This window comes from Coptis chinensis, chromosome 9 (genome assembly GCF_015680905.1).
Source record: "Coptis chinensis isolate HL-2020 chromosome 9, ASM1568090v1, whole genome shotgun sequence".
NCBI lineage: Eukaryota > Viridiplantae > Streptophyta > Magnoliopsida > Ranunculales > Ranunculaceae > Coptis > Coptis chinensis.
The window spans coordinates 61,811,136-61,828,963 of NC_141464.1; the positions used below are offsets into that span (position 1 = coordinate 61,811,136).

Genomic DNA, 17,828 nt, shown 5'->3' on the forward strand with positions numbered 1-17,828 from the left:
ATCAAGATATACTTTTACAGAATCGCTATGCGAATTATGAAGACACATTTCCCACAGTTTTCAGCTACTTTTCATGACGGGTCAAAGTAGATTCTATGTGCCCAAAGAAACAAGATAATTCATTCATTAAGGTTTAGGCAATGGAAACGCCCCGCACGATACTTGAGACATGTTCGTTGTTATCCAAGCGATGATAAAATGATGAAACATTTGAGCGAATCACGGTGAAAGAATGGGCCACCATTTGGGAATACGTTATCTTTTGGGCTGATACTAAGGAAATGCATTTCAATCAAGAAGAGGCGGACCTTCACCACATCCCCGATGGTAAACTTGAGTAGGAATTGTACATATATCTAACTCAGATATAATTGTATATAGTGTGCTACTCTTTTTTCTTTGTTTTGTTTTTCTATATAATATATTATGTTACCACAACTTTCGTTCCAAAAGAATCCAAATTCTAATTTTGTTTTACGGTTTATCGTAATTCCTTTCTTTATCTATTTCTATTTCAAGACTAATCATCACTTGTTTGGGAGTGATATATATATATATATATATATATATATATATATATATATAAAAAAAAAAAAGGCAACTTGTAGTCTCAGATATAGTTTCTATTTTCTTGTTAGTAAATGTAATTAGTGACAATGTCTTGTTTCTTTTTCAATGATGAAAATTATCTAGAAGTCTCACATTAGCATTTGAATTATGATTCGCTTTTAAGAAACTTAAGCTAATACGTGCACGCTAATAGTTTTTATATCTTTTATGAGTATTCATGCACCGAAAAGTATCATTGATTGTACATGACAATAAGTTTTTCGAAACCACGGTTAGTCTACTTAAACTATCAATCCTGTGAGAATCTAACCAAAAGCCACCGATATGAGTGATTTGTGAGTAATGACACGAGAGGAGTAGTTTTTCGAATAGAGAAAATCACGATCGACTTACTTGATCACCATCCTAACCTAGGGAGAATTTAGGCATTCTTTGGATCGACATAGCTATAAATTATTACGTTACAAATTTTACCGCTAGTCACTCTTAATGAACCTTTCATCAAACCTTTCACTTTCACCAAAAAATTCCTTACCCATATATTAACCCCAAATAAAAGAACCTACCTAAGTGATGAGTATGAGAAATAGGACGAAATGTAGAAAAATAAAAGAAGACTTGTTCCAAATAAAAGTTAGTTACCTGCTTCAAAAATAAAAATAAATAAATAAACAGGATCATGTTTCTTAAAAAAAAAAAAAAAAAAAAAAAAAAAAAAAAAAAAAAATAAGGCTTAAGAGCAAGGTAGGAAAAACTTCGGTAGAGATGAGAAAAAAAAATAAGGATTTCTCAAGTGTAAATATCTTGAAGACCTTATTCTCTTATACTTATCATTTTTGATCTTCCACTTCCATTTCTTTCTACACTATCACCTAAGCCCCATAATACCTAATAAAGACCTCTAGCTCAATTAGGAGTAGGATGGTGTGATAATAAGTAGTAGATGTGATTGATCGACCCTGGCCCTCCGACCGTCATCGAAAGTATGTGAGGAAAAGTGTGCCCACCGCATTAACCGGAGTTAACAAAACCCGAGTGGGAAAATTATGAAATGAATTTGTGTTTCTACACATACATGTGAGAACCCATTTAGGTACACTCTCCAAAGAATCCAAACAGCGGCCCCAGCTTGTGCAATTCAATGTAAATTCACTGAATGCATACTCATATGTAGATGTTTTAATTATTGTATGCATATTAACTTGAGTTTGAAAAGAATTAATCATCGTTCCCCGCCAAGGAGATGTATAGATATCCGAGATTAATTTAGGAAACAAGCTTTTGTTACTAAGTCATTGTAGTATAAATGAAGTTTGTGAGTATCTTCTCTGGAAAAACTCTCACGAGGCTATAACTCGCCCACTAGGGAATTCCTAGTGGTTTAAGGCCTTGTTGCATATGGTCAATGCAACCGCTCTGCAAAATGAGACTTAGCTTAGAATGCACGTTTTGGCCACTTATCTGTTTTAATGTCTCTTCTTTTTGCTTCGAGGACAAGCAAAATGCTGTTTGGGAGTGGTGTGATAAGCACCCAAAACTGTATTATAAAACCTATAGAGACATAACATTTCGGGTCAATTTTGTGCTTAATAATCATGAAATAATCGCGATCTTCGCTTTTGGGCCGGAGCAACTAATGTAAAAATTATGATAAAGCCAAAGATTTAAGCACGGAATAGGAGTATACACATGCCTTCCGATCAAGCCCATGTGAAGCCCAACAAATTCGGACTAAAGCCCAAAGACTCAAATAGTACGAATCCAATCGTAAAGCGGGATTACATATATTAAGCATCAAACTTCCGAAGCCCATATCTCTTAAACCAGGGACTCGACGCGACGAGTGAGCTGCTCCGACGATCGGTCGCGATGAACTCTACAAATAGGCGGGAAGTTGTAAAATGCCAAAAGACCGGACTGCCATCGACATCGTGACGTGGACCCACTAGGCGGGCCCATAAGATTTGATGAGTCATCATGCAAGTCAAGACAAAGGTGCAAATAATTGGTGCAATTTTGACACCTTGCATGAAGTTAATGAGTTAGTTGGATTTAGGTGATGATTATCTAAAAAATGAAAGGTGTCAAATGGGAGTTAGTTGTGGATAAGTGAAAAATAAACGAGAGGAGAGTGTTTCGTGGGGAGAAGAGAAAAGGCTCTCTTATGTAAAGGGGGCTGATTTTGGGAGTTGGAAGCTTTTACTTCCTTGACTTTTACTTTTCATTTACATCCATGTCTTTAATTTTGTTTTTAGTTCTTAGTTTTTTAGAGAAAAGCTTGTAACTTGTTAATGGGGGAACTCTCTCTAGTTTTTAATAAACTCTTCTTCATTTAGGTAAACAGGTTGTAGTTTTCTTGTTTCATTCTCTTTCTTTTTTCATTTCACATATCTTCTTGTAGTTTAATTCAATCCTAGGATCATGAGCTAAAACTCTCCCAAGGGGAGGGTTAATGATGCTCATGTGAGGATCATGCTACAAATTTAGGATTTCAAAATCACTACTTAAAAGACTTAGGTTCTATTTTTCATCCTGTCCCAAAATGACAGAGATTGACAATTATCTGATCAATTGTTGTAAAGTAGAACTAGGAGTTGGAATGATATTTCAGAGATGAAATATCATTTCAATTCTACATGCTAGCATGATATGTTTAGAGATATGTATATTATGTTAGGGATTTGAGATGGTAGTGACTGTTTCTAAAAGACTTGTAGCTAGGCCTTGCATGAGTAGGATTAATCCTTCCTATCTCTCTCTCTATTTCATTTAACTATAAACAAACTTACAAATTTTAGATAACTTGTAAAAAAAAATCTATCTATAAAATCCTTCTCACTTAGTTCTCCAAAGTGTAGATTCGGTTGTGATCATTTAAATTCTTGTCTTAGAAGTTGGAACGAAATCCCTACTTTCGAACTAGACCGACATTCTCAAAGAAAAAAAAAAAGTGAAGTAAGGAATTATTGAGTTTTAGAACGTAGTAAGTCAACTTCTAAAAACACTGAAAAGTGCAAAGATTACTATATTTTGGGCCACGAAATCAAACCCAAAACCTAATTACTTAAGTTCAAAATGGGTTTCTCTGTTGAAATTTACTGAAACAGTCTTTTTGTCTATTTTTAGTCCTCTGATTGGATCAAGACCTAAATTATTAGAAAGCTCTTTCCGAGCTGGTCGTTTTGACATATAATAGGTCCAATTTCGAGATCCGAGTCCAAAGATACAGCCTGCAGAAGTTCTGTTAACTTTTATGCTCTATTTCTGCCCGCGTTGACTTTGACTTTTCAGTTTTGACTGGGCTTTAAAAATGCTTTTTATCTTTGAAACTTGGGCTTTAACCATAGAACTTCTTAATTAGCAACCAACTTTTGCTCTTTTCTCCTGCAAAAGTGACATATTTCTTCACATAATTGACTTCAAGACCTGAAATACACAAAAATACGTAAACAATATTAACTCTTATTTATTATAAACATAATTGGTATATATATATGTAATATTATTAAGGGGTTAAAACTACAATTTTGGGCTCTTATCATATGTCCACAAACAATCTTTGGAAATATTCATCGACCAGAAAAATTGATCCTTGATGTGTTACTTCCATGTCCAATCTACCCAAATCGTGTTCTCCCTTGTAACAAACTTGAAGATTAGACCATAGTAAGCTCCTATGTTCCATCTATGTAAATTCCTTACTCCCCAATAATTCTTCGCCTTAGGGAGACAAATAGAGTTCCAACTAGGTTGATGGCACCCCTTTTCATGATAGTGTATGTCCAAAGAAATTGAGCGCACATTTTTTTCCACTGCTCAAGAGTCGCCTCCAAGGGAATAAATGTTCCGCCCAATATATATGAAAAACTAACAGAATAAATGACAAGTTGTTAGCAATAACCATTCTAGCTATTTCAAGATCAGCATCCTCTTTCTCCTTTTCCCTTAACATTGCATTCAAAGTGGGTTGTTTAGTACTAGTCTTCTTGTAAAACCCCATATTATTGGGCTTAGGGGTGGTGGCCCATGAACCATGGTTGGGTCCATGAAAAAACAAAGAGGAAGAAAAGAAAAGAAAAAAATGGGAATAGTCTCGACCTTCTCTCGGCCTCGACTTCGATCCCTTTTCCTAAAAGTCTTCAAAAGAAAATATTATAGTTTTTTTGTGGGGAAGAATTCACTCGGCACTAGTTGTGTGATTGAAGGACTCCTAATTATCACTATTTCTAAGAAATACAAAGTAGGGTTTAATTTGTGGGGTGTCAATTAGAGTTACTTCGATGGAGATAATTGGGGTTTTCGCTTAATTTGATTTTCAAATTTAAATCAACTTGGGATGGAGCTATTATCTATAGTGGAGGAGAGCCAACCGTAGATATTGAATACCAAGAAGTTTAATTTGTTAATACTGTTAAAGGCAAGTACATTTACCCCTCCTCTTAACTAGTTCAAGTGAATTGCAGGTATCTATATGTATAAATTCTCTTATAGTGATATTCGATTTAGACTTGAATGCAAGAACTCATTAGATGGATGAATAATTAATTGTGTGTTTGGTCGGCTATTGTTTGCCTTAACAATTATGTTTGAATTGGGATTTTTGTCTAGCTGAATCGGTACTTGTTGTTGTTGTTGATTTTATGGTTCTGACCTCACATTGTTCTGATGTGATTTGAATTATTTATTTGTAAATGAATGTTAAGTTCAGTTATACAGTTTATTGTTTGTCATAATGTTTTGATATAGATGTTGAACGGTTGAGTCTTAGTGTTGAACTGTTGAGTTATAGTGTCGAATTGCTTAGTTATTATATCGAACGGTCGAGATATAATACTAAATGGTTGAATTATTATATGGGTTTGTCGAGTTATAATGTTGATGTACTATATTTAGGAAGAACTGCGTATGGCTTAATCCCTGAAAGGGTACGTAGGCAGCCACCTGGCACAGCCGCTTCCGTAGGTAGATACCCACCCCTTAGAGTTCTTTGTTTATGATGTTTGATCGTTGTTTTATTTCATAACTATATATGTTAGAGCGTGCTTAGTGTGATATGTTTAATATTGGGTGTCCTCACTTATTTTGCTTGGAAGAACTGATATTAAGTGATTCAGGTTTAATGTTGTACGTATGTCATTTGGTTACGAATAGACAGATGCAGGAATGGCACTGAGAGTAAGTTTTACTATAACTTAGATATTTATCTCTATGAGTGTCATTAATTTTAGTCGTGTATTAGGGTTTCTGGGATGTTTGTATATTTATAATTTTATTCTTATTCGAGAATTGGTTATTTGACTTAACTGACATTGGTCGAGATGGTTAAGTGGTTGGTTCTACGAATCAGTATATTTTTTAGTAGTTAAATTTACGACTGAGGTATGAGATTTTATATTTGGTTTGGATGCATTCTTACTAAATTTTCAGGTTATAACATATTATCATATTTATGAAATGTTGAAAATACAGTAGAGACTCTGCCGAAATTTTCCAGAAAAGTCAACGTAGTTTAGGTACGTATATAATTGTTTGAGATTTGGGGCGTTACACTTCTCCACTTGGCTATTGTTAACAGATGCTCCCATCTTACTACTTTAAAGAGAATGACTACGTGAACAATGTCATTTCCCGATTATACCCCTAAATGGGTTCCATTATTACGATCCTGATCAAAAGGGTATTATGTAATAACATAGGTGAGGGAGGGATAAAATTGTCAATTTCTACAGTGAAATTCAGACGTTTCTCCCTCATTTTAGCACATTGTCTTCAATTTTACAAACAATTACGATATTGCCATTGATCGAAATTTAACTTTTTCTTTTGCCCTGCCCAAACTAGCTATCCGAAATTAAGACACTGCCCTCGGTTTTACAATAATTTGCGATAATGCCACTGACCGAATTTTAACTTTTTGTTCTCGGCCGGCGTTGATCGCGACACGCATGAGCCACGTGCGTGAAGCTAGTATACTCATTAATGCCTTTTGTGGAACCTTGCCCTTTTTCCCCGCCAAGCTCTTTGTGTACCGACGGCAAGTTGCATCATAGATTCAGGTGAAACATTACATAGCTCTATATCATATCCATGTTTGGAATTCTCCCCAAGTGATATTTCATTATTGTAATTGTGCAACTGTATACCTTTTTGCAATTATTGCATTTAAGCTTTGATCCATCCTTACTAACATGACTCCACATGGGATCTTTGCTCTTTGTCATTTCTGTATTAGCGTACCAGTGATGGGGTTTCAACTTTCAACTTTTCAAGTAATAGTTGCAAACTTGCAATTGAAAGTGATGGAGGCGATATGATGTAGTTTCTTTTTGACGGTTTTGGTTGATTGCAAATTAAAAATCAATCTAAAAATCTCAAAGAATCCTCTTATTCCCTGATTTCCCATTTCTAGTTGGAAATTTTTGAAGAGAGATTGACAAGAAATCCCTAAAAATCGGGGAAAAATGAGAAAACCCAACGACTCGACTGTTTTATAAGATTATTCGTATCCAAATTCGATGACTGCCCTATTCGGAGATTTATTACAATTTTTTGAAAAAATCCCCGAATTTTGTGACTATGATGCAAATACCATTACTATACATGTGTACAACATGAAATAAATGAAATTTCTCACGTATCCTAACATAAAATGTGAGTGTACTAGGGTGGTCAAAAACAAAATTGAAAAGTTACGTGCGAGTTTTCCCCACTGCCCGGTTTGTCCTTAATCAATAATTATGTGCTTACCCAAAATAGAAGGTAAATTAAAACTTGATTCTGTTGTATGGGCCCGTTCTCTGAAACTAAAATTGTTAACACTCGCAGCCCAAGCCCACGCCAAACTTTAGTTATAATATCGGCCCAAAGCCATCAAAGAGTCTTTTGAGAATTTGAGGTCAAGTTTCTTTCCAAAACCGAAAGGTCAAAAACACAACTCCAATAAATAACAAGTAGAACAAAACAGTCCCCAAATTAATCGTTCCCAAAACAAATCAAAACCCTCCTCTCTCTAGCGTTGGCAGTCATAGAAACATGTGACATCAAAAATACGATGATCACAATAAACAGTTAAGCAATTGCACGAATGTTAGAAAGAAAATGCATGTACGGACATTTCACTACCTGCGGTTTTTAGTCATATTCATTAACCTTCACAAACATGTTCAAGTAAGCCAATTTTCCATCTTTTTGTTATTTTGACATGCTTTCTGATCTGAAATTACTGATAAAGACTATTTTTTTTTAATGTATTTATATATTGAATGTGCAGGTTTTTGGCAATTGGAAACATTAGGAAAGCTAGGCATTACTCTATTGCAAATTATAGTTCAGAAGTGAATAAGAATCGCCCCGCACTCGTTACTATTACACAATCATCTCCCTTTTATAGATTCTACTCCTTATATAGGTATTCCGGTAGAGGACATACCAAGGGGAACCTATATAGTACATGTGCGTATAATAATTTATCTCTCCTTTCGAGAGGAAATGCTACGACAAATCATGCTCAAACGGCTTGGAAAAGGCTTTCACGGATGGGTTTTTATAGAGGACTGGCTTCCCCGCAGATAAGTAGGATAGCTCGTGCTGTGACTTTGTCACTAACGAGGTCTCATCCTGTTACTCTTGGGGTATTTTCATTAATATTTGGAAAGTTAGCGTGGAGAGAGAGGGCGTTGGCAGATGCGGGGGATAATTTTCCTAGAGGGAATAGTCTCTACATGCAAGCACAGGATGGGCGTGTTTATTTTACCTCATTTATGTTTTCGGTTTTAGAGGGTTTTGTTTTGTTTATAAGAGCTATTTATCTGGCTTTTTTGTTTTCACCAACCATAGCAATGGCGCCATTTGCGGATTCTTTTGGTGTTGAGTTTAGGAAAACATGGCTTCATCTTGTCCGTGTTACCCTGGAAAAAGCAGGTCCTGCATTCATAAAATGGGGTCAGTGGGCAGCTACGAGACCAGATCTTTTCCCTAGAGATTTATGCATTGAGCTTTCGAAGCTTCACTCTAAAGCGCCAGAACATAGCTTTGCCTACACGAAAAGAACTATTGAAAAGGCTTTTAATCGCAAGCTTCGTGAAATTTTTGATGATTTTGAAGAGGCACCTGTAGCATCGGGAAGTATTGCCCAAGTGCATCGAGCCAAATTGAGATATCGATACCCTGGCAAACAGGCCAAGCCCATAGTGGTTGCTGTAAAAGTTAGGCATCCCGGTGTTAGTGAATCAATTAGGAGAGATTTTGTGATCATCCATTTTTGCCAAAATCTCAAACTTCATCCCTACGCGCTGAGGTGGTTGAGGCTTGATGAAAGTGTACAACAGTTTGCAGTTTTTATGATGTCTCAAGTTGATCTTTCCAGGGAAGCTGCCCACTTGAGCCGTTTTATTTATAATTTCAGAAAACGGAGGAATGTGTCTTTCCCAAAGCCGTTGTATCCTCTTGTGCATCCTTCTGTTCTGGTAGAAACTTATGAGAAAGGGGAAAGTGTTTCACGCTATATTGATGATGATGATGTCCTGGTCGGAAGCGATCGAACTAAACAAGCTCTTGCGCACATTGGCACTCATGCACTTCTTAAGATGCTTTTGGTACGAGTCGATTATACTTTACTCTGATGGAACTGCATTTTTTTTTTCATGTGCGAAAGTTAGCAATCTGCATACTTTCATTTGCGTGGTCTTTATTTTCCTTTAAAAGTGTAACAAGCTATTTTTATGTAGTGTTAGCCAAATAAATTAGTGCTTTGGTGCAGTTATTAATGTCAAATGGTTTGAGTTTAACTGTTGAAGTCATGGAAAGAATGATAATGACCATATGTGACCTAAATAGACGTTTTTGAAAAGTCGTTTAAGTAGCGAATGTCACATATCAGGTTTTAAATTGTATAACTTTGCAGCCTTATTTACTTTGTATATTTGATATTTTTCAGTCCTACATGCAGGCATGCCTTAAATTGATTTTTACAATGATTTGCCTCAGCAACTGAATATGATCTGCTCTCGTATTCAGAAACTTAAATGCGAAGAACTGAACTTCTTGTTGAACTAAATATAACCTGGAAACCTTGTTAGGGTCTAGATTACTACATATATGTTTTTCAACGCACTGTAGCTTCACATCCTAACGCTAAATCATTATACTTGTCCTGAATTGCAGTTTTATTAAGAGTCCAAGAAGCTTGTAGTGAAGTGTGGAATGTTCTTGAGCAACGATGTTGTTCTTTGTTTCACATTTTTAAATTTTATCTTAGCCCGGTCGTTTGGTGTGTGTCTTATCACAAGGTCGGGATGCCTTCCCAGGATGTACCACAACGTAAGAATACATATAGTTGAAAAGATGGGTTTAGTGAAGTTTTTTCATTCTACTACCGTAAATGAATCTATGAACTGAGGAAAAAGAAAAGAATCAGGCTAATGGAACTTGCTTCCTTCCTAATTAATTGCTCCGGTTTTGCTATATTGTGAAGGTCACTTCCTTATCTTTAAACAGAAAAGAAAACAAGAGAGGAGGGTTGTGAGTAATTTGATAGGGAGACGGAGTTCATCTCTTTCTTGAGTGAAGTAGAGATATCAAATTTGCATTTAAGTCTCTTGCCTCTACACTCTTACTTTATATCCCTACCCGATGGATTGAGCAGATGTAATAGGACGAGTGGAGTTTTTTATGGATACACACACATATACATTTGAATGCATATATTTCAATAGGGTTAACTAGTATAACCCCCCCACTAGATGAGCCAATTAGGATTTCCCCCCCACTAGATGGGAAATTAGGGTCTCCCCCCTAAACACACGGTCAATTTGGTTTGACTGTTAACTTTCAAGTCAAACAATTGAAAATTACACAAATGCCCTCATTGTTTTCAAAAAGAAAATAATTTTAATTAAGTGGGGGCATTTATGTCATTTTCAGTTGTTTGACTTGAAAGTTAACGGTCAAACCAAGTTGACCGTGTGTTTAGGGGGGAGACCCTAATTTCCCATCTAGTTGGGGGGAAATCCTAATTGGCTCATCTAGTGGGGTAACACTAGTTCACCCATTTCAATATGCTTGACGAAGTCTCTAACATTGATATTCACTATATTTTCTCAGGTTGACAATTTTGTCCATGCTGATATGCATCCTGGAAATATCCTCGTTAGGGTAGCTCAGGGAAAGCCTAAAGAAAAAGGGCTGTTTAAATCCAAGCCTCATGTCATATTTCTTGATGTAGGCATGACAGCTGAGCTTTCAGGGAATGATCGAGATAATTTGCTAGAGTTTTTCAAGGCTGTTGCCGTCCGAGATGGTCGCACTGCTGCAGAGAGCACTCTGAAATTGTCAAAGAAACAAACCTGCCCTGATCCTAGTGCATTTATTGAGGTGACATTTCATTATATGATTTTGTGGGATAAACTACACATGTGCTTGAACTTTGATTTCTTAAGCCTTTGGGCTTCAAGTTTTGAGTTTGAACATCTTGTGTCATTCCTATGACGTGCTTTTATTTGTTTCTAGTGCAAGTTCTGAAGTTAAGTTGTTTGGTAAAAAAAACATTTAAAAAGAGCGAAACACCAAAGTTATAAAGGTGCACTCTACTGGCCTTTTTAGCCATTTTTGTTCCTGAAATTGCTAGTGTGTCTATGGTTCTTTTCCTTGTAGGTTACGTCAACTTACTTATGTTTCTTTTGGATATATCTCTTTGTGCCAGGAAGAAAAAAACAGATATTGCATATACTAGGGAAGACACGCTCCTTTTACTACACAAAGATAATCACTGAGATCTGCTATATTTTGCACCGTCATCTGAATACACATTGATTTCCACTGAAGTAGATAAAGACAAGCTTCATAGTTCACACATTGATTTCCTTTGAAGTAGATAAATACTAGCTTCATAGTCCACTGCATGATCTTCTAATTTTTTTTTAAGGCAATCGTCTGCTCATATCTATTTCCAGTCCTTTAGAGCTTCCTAGTTATTCCGAGTATGGATAAATAGCTAAGCTACATTGACACGGTTACGTGTCTGTATCCGGATGGATATGAAGTGTCTGAAACGCTTAAATATAAAAATTGAGGTATATCACATACAATATATGTTCATGTTGTGTCCTGACACGGACACATGGATACGTATCCTGCACGGATATGTGGATTCATATCCAACATGGATTATTTTTAAATGTATGTTCCCATGTAACATAGACAAATAGGATCCGAATGTACTAGCTTCCTGAATTCAGCTCGTTAACGTCTTTCCTCCTTTTTGAATTTACAAATATCATTAGTTGTTTAACAACTCTTATGATTTCTTAGGTATTAACCATTACTAGACAATCCCTTCCACCTCTACCCATTACTCTTCAAAATCTCCATTAACATCCATATGGCCCATACTGCACTTGCTTCCAAACCCTTGCATCCTAGCCAATACTTTCTCAAATTTCCTGGATGACTCTGTATGGCAATGTCAACTCTCGATGTCAACCTAGTGGATCCTTTCTTGCAAGTTTTTATGAAAGTGATGAACCTCATGACATCTATCTTACTATTTGCTTATTATGCATTTGTCAGTGCCTTTACAATGCTGCATAGACAATGGCTTGTTTAAGATTTCTCTTCTAGTTGTTCCATGTCAATGTATATATTCTAAACAGTAAACATTGTGCTGTTAATCAGGAAGTGGAGAAGTCGTTTACTTTCTGGGGTACCGAAGAAGGTGATGTTGTCCATCCTGCCGAATGCATGCACCAATTGCTTGAGAAAGTTCGGCGTCATAAAGTTAACATTGACGGCAATGTTTGCACTGTGATGGTGACCATGTTGGTTCTCGAGGTAATGAGCTCTTTCCGTATTTATAAATAACAAGAACTACTAGCATGAAGGAATAGATCGACAATGCCACTTAATAATTTAATCTTGGTAGAGTGTGATGTCTTAATCCCAGCCCTTCCTTGGCACTACTTTTCTGTAATAAGATCTTGTTTTATGCAAGTAAAAAGAGGAAAAGAACGAAAAAGATATAGAAACGAGGTTTCTTCTAAACCAAAAAAATGTGAAATCAACTAATTCTCTTAATAAGAAGGAATAAAAACTTCCCACATATTTCATCCTTGACTGATTTTGTATACCTGTTGTAGGGTTGGCAGCAAAAGCTTGATCCGGATTACAATGTGATGAAAACTCTACAGACACTGTTATTCAAAGCAGGGTGGGCAGAATCTCTGGAATACACAATTAAAGGACTCATGGCCCCGTAAACAATACTCGTAAGATCCGTCTTTACAAACAATTTTGACAATAGAAATCTTTCTTGTACTCGCTTTATTTTCATTTCTATTATTTTTTACGAAGGATGTATCACAGTGGAACCAATAAAGGGCAAGATTCAATTTGAATGTCGAAGTTTCTCTGATACATGATTTTTTTTGTATGGCTTAGCACAAGCATTTTGAATCAGTAATTTATGTCATCATTAATACTATTTGAGTGTTTGTAAATGAGTGGGAGGATTACTAAAAGGTTTTGGGTTCTGGTACACACTTCAGGGTTGAATAAATTCAAACAATTTTGAGCACAGAGATGAGGTTCATTCAGTTGACTGTAAACACTTTTGATGTATATATGTTCATGATAAGTAATTCTAAGTTTTTGTTTATGACATCTGTGTTGTCACCTTGTTTACTAAGGCTGTAAACACTTCACAACTTTACCACATCTCTTATGTGACTTGTCGCCAAAATTGGGCTTGTGAGTATCTTATCTTTTTAGTATACACAGCTATTTCTCAAATTTTCCGGATTTTTTGTTTTCTGCTTGTTATTCACCTATGAGGTTCTATTTTTCATTTATATTTCTCCTTTTTCTGGGACTATGTAACCTTATTTTCTGTTACTGATTCGTGTGTAAACAAATCTGGACTACCTGGCATTGTTTCTTTTAATAGTTATGTTTATTTCCGAAACCTGTAAATCCCATTTTCCCCAGTGGTGATGGGAATCGAACCCAAGGCCTTGGTCCCAACCTCCCAAGGTTTGACCAGTAAGGCCACTGGAGATCTGGCATCGTTTCTTGAGAAGGGTTTTTCATGCAAGATAACATATGCAATTTTTTGAAGCTTTTTGTAGAACTGTTGTACTTGTTGATTCTTGGTTAGTAGAAATGTTGAATCCATATTATTAGCGGTTGAGAGTTTGAGAAATCTATTCAACCGGTATGTTGAATAGAGGGTACGGGATTGGCTTGACCTTTGGTGATTATTTGGTTCTCCCCCAGAAAGGATTCCTCTTACAGGAATTCTGGTGACCATCTGCCAGCTATATGGTCCTTAATGTTCCACATTGGTGCTCTAGTGGTTCTTTCCGGCGGTAAATATTGAGGTTTGTTGGGTCCTTTTGTTGTTGGAAATTATGGACTTCTGCTAGTGTAGGCATGGGCATGTACAACCTCTGATCAGTTTTTATATTTCTCTTTGCACAGTAGTTTAAAGTAGCCATTGACATTCTGATCAGATCAATGTCGTCAATGGTTACCCTGCAACAGCGAAAAGGAATCTTTTCACTTCAGAAGTTCAAAGTCTTCTCCTTCTACTATTGAAGCATTCATCTGTCGTTTACTACTGATAGGACATTTTTTATAAGTTCTTAGTGGAGAAAAAAGGATGCGCTTTGATCTGGCTAAACTCATTGCTACAGTGAAATGGTATAAATGTTCTAAAATAATAGTGTATCTTTAGAAGTATTGGAGGAAGTTTGAGCAGTTTCAACTAGATATTCAGATAAATTTAATTATGCTATTCACTGATAAGCTCAATTTACAGGTTGTTAGGGATAAGAAACTGAGAACATGTAAATGCAGATGGTAGCTTCTTGACGCTGTGAAATGTCACATTTCCATCAACAAGCCCGACTTCCCCATGTTCCTTGCAAACATCATCATGGGGTTCAGGCTTCAAACCTCTGGATTGTTAGTTCAATCCAGTACAAGCGGAACTTGCTCCTAAGATCTATGGTCATAATCCTTATACAACCATTAAACATGGGATACAAGGAAAACCTTAACGGTTATCCTGTCAAATAATAAGAACACGGGCATTACTAGTTTAGTAACCCCCTAGGCCTCCATTTTCAGTTTAATTGCCGGTTGAGAAACGCCCACTTCGTTGTTTACTGTCTTTTTTCTGATAAAGGAGTTTGGAGTGTGTCCTTCCATGTTATCCGACACTATCAGTATTCAGTAGAGTAGTAGACTTTATTGTTACTTTTCAAGTGCTCGATTACAATAGACCAAAAAGTAAAAACGCTGTCCTTAACTCAATTGTCTTGGCTGCAAAATTGATAAGTTAAAGAAACTCCCAGTTATAATTAGCCAATCACTTAGTGCACAATGATCCTATTCTCAACTTGAAACATTACATTCCCTTTTGCAGATTGATCACAATTAATTGTTATGATTAATTACAACCCCACCTCTTGGTAGCTTACTGAATAACACGATCTACTTGAGAAATTGTTAAACACTCCTTTTCTTGTCGCATCTATTTGGATTTTATATGACTAATCCTTCTTGATGTATTGTTAATGTCTCTATTGGAGGAACATATTCTTTGTTGTTATCGAGTTTCTACATGATCAGTACATCTCGGGTGAAATTTTGTTAAATCATCACAAGATCAACAGAAAATTGATTGCATGTATAATGCCAAACGATATGAAATTGGTTTGAGATCGACTTACAATAATTGACTTTTAGTTTCATAAAATCCATGCTGGTTGGCTCCAAGGTGAGCAATCTTGAGCCTGATTTTGCGTATATCTGATATAATTAATGTAGAACTTAACCAGTTCCATTGACATTAAGGACTAAAACGTTCGATGACACCAACTTGAGCATAAAATGGTGTGATGTAGATCCCATCACAAGATAGATCACACACAGTCCCAATCTGGATTCTGGAATTTTTGAAGAGGCCATACTGAATAATGAGCGACTATAACGACATTGAGGTTTTACTAAATGCCAAATTAGTCTATTACAAGAGCATGTCGCAAGCATCAAGCAAAAAATGGCAGATGTGAACTCCTGGGTGTTCAGATGGATCAGTAGGAAAGTTAATGGGGACTCTGATAGGCTAGCCAGTTGGGCGAGACAACAGCTAGACCTAGCAGATCTTCCAAGTTGTTTGGCTGTTAAAAACTGTAGGCCTATGGTGGTGTAAGACTAAGTTGTTTTATTTGCTTCTTTGATTATATAATATTAGTAAGATTTGCATCAAAAAAAAAAAGAGCATGTCGCAAAGCACATTAGTAGTACGCTGCTATGGCATATAACATTGTGCATTAGAGTTTCATCTGCTCGTTGAGCACACATAAACGTCCCTTCAATATTTTCATACGAAACTATGGAATTTAACAGTATATTCCAGTTGGAAACTTATGTTGTGAATCATGCCAGCATTTTACACAAAGAAAATGGCCAATTAATAACCAAAAATCATTTGAGAAGTTTAAAAGTAGGTTTACAAAGGTTAATACTTCTTTATAGTTTATAGCAAGGCCCAAATTATCAAATTCGGTGAATATTTCGGTGTACCCAAAAACCGATATATATTGGATATATCGAATATATCTATTTTTTTTTTGTGACCAGTCCAAACTTTCTAAAATATTAGAAATATTGGAAAAAAAATATCATAAAATATCGGAAATATTAGATATTTATATTAAAAAATGGTTAAAAAATCAAACGATATATATCATATATATCGCATATATATCAGTTATATCGGCAATATAAAATTTTATATCGAAAATTCCGATATATATTAGAAAAAAAAAAAATCAATATTCAGTAGATATATATCGAATATATTAATATCGGTGTACCAAAAAAACAATATATATCAACAATATTTTGAGCCTTGGTTTATACACGCATGTTATTGTTAACAATTTAGTTGCAGATAAAAGAGAAAGGCAATAGATTTCATAGCTTTGCATAAGCTTTTTGGTGGAATAATTATGCCCGATTGCCACTCATTATTATATCATCATATACAAATACAAAACTCCGATACCAGTCGTGTTTATTTCCATACTTTCAATTTCAAAGTTCTAACTATTTCAATTCTCAATTCTTCTGCCCTCACGTTCTCAACAATCAACCTGAACCTGCAAAGTTGAAAGTTCCAAAATCATACAATATTAGGTGTGTATTTATTTTTTAATTTGAATCTTGTTTGTTTCTTCCGTGACAAACTGAGTGGGATCTCTAAATCTCTTGTCCTTCTCAAAATAAAGAATATAGAGAGAATAAATAATTAATTAAGAGATTATTGGTCTGTAGGGACATCAAGGATATAGTTGTTTATTGTTTGCTAGTATTAAAAAGTTTAATCCAGCTAACCATACCAGTAATCATCATACACTAATAGAGGAAGAAAAGGTATACTTTTGCGTCCATGTGAAGAGTCAAAATCTGTAGCTTTCTTTCTCATACTCTTTTACAGTATGGTTTGTATTTCATTGGATTATTATATTTTTTTGTTGTAAAGTTGGGTGCTTCTGCTGTCACCCACGAGGCCACCACTACCGTCTGTAGACCTAGACATAAGCTTTAGCTAGCTGCCCAGAAAATGTTGCTAAAAAAGAAGTCACTGTATGTCTGCACTCTGTAGAGGTCAATTGCCTGAAATACCACTCTTATTTTGAGGACAGGAGAAAGAAAAGAGTTCACTTCTGTAGAAATTATATGGGAATGCATCACGTACCGATGTACTCATAAATTCATAATGTACATAACGTTAATTTCTTGCTCTTAATTTTATTTAGCCCTTATCTAATCCATTGAGTCGATATTTAGCGCTAGTCCCATTTTGTCAATAAATATGTGGATCAGTGTTAAAACCTGAAAATTTGATTAACCAAAGAAGCAAAATGAGATAAACGAGATCAGGGAGAAACTCGACAGACAGATGGGGATGTTAGTACTCTCCGTTCTCAGACTTGTCTTCACAACACGTGTCCAATCCACAAGTAACTTCACATATCACAAGGTCGTATTACGCCACAAGGTCGAAGATACGACCCATATCCAGGACATCTGAATATCAGATACAGATACATATGGAAATAAAGAATCTGCAATGGTCCTGAAGATCAGTCAAAACACCACATAAAGAGATATTATTTACTTTGTAATGATGGAAGTAAATGCGAATCATCAAGAGAATGCACAATATGGATCTATACTCCACAACGGTCTGGAAC

General features: G+C 35.8%; 1 protein-coding gene across 9 annotated transcripts; it reads left to right on the plus strand.

Annotated features, from left to right (window-relative positions):
- The first annotated feature begins 7,462 nt into the window (after positions 1 to 7,462).
- On the plus strand, positions 7,463 to 14,377 carry LOC147477196 (Protein kinase superfamily protein). 9 transcript variants are annotated; one of them, XR_015207703.1, is made up of 8 exons: positions 7,463 to 7,737; positions 7,841 to 9,164; positions 10,672 to 10,941; positions 12,241 to 12,396; positions 12,702 to 12,830; positions 13,250 to 13,311; positions 13,855 to 13,940; positions 14,041 to 14,377. XR_015207703.1 is itself a non-coding variant. In XM_086582652.1 (6 exons), exons 1-5 carry the CDS (start codon positions 7,730 to 7,732, stop codon positions 12,819 to 12,821), a joined length of 1,878 nt encoding a protein of 625 aa, XP_086438778.1. In that variant the 5' UTR covers positions 7,463 to 7,729; the 3' UTR covers positions 12,822 to 12,830; positions 14,041 to 14,377. The 9 variants fall into 9 exon arrangements, 3 of the variants coding, with proteins under 3 accessions (XP_086438778.1, XP_086438777.1, XP_086438775.1); XR_015207704.1 differs by having other exon boundaries at positions 14,044 to 14,377; XR_015207706.1 differs by lacking the exon at positions 13,855 to 13,940.
- Positions 14,378 to 17,828: the final 3,451 nt, after the last annotated feature.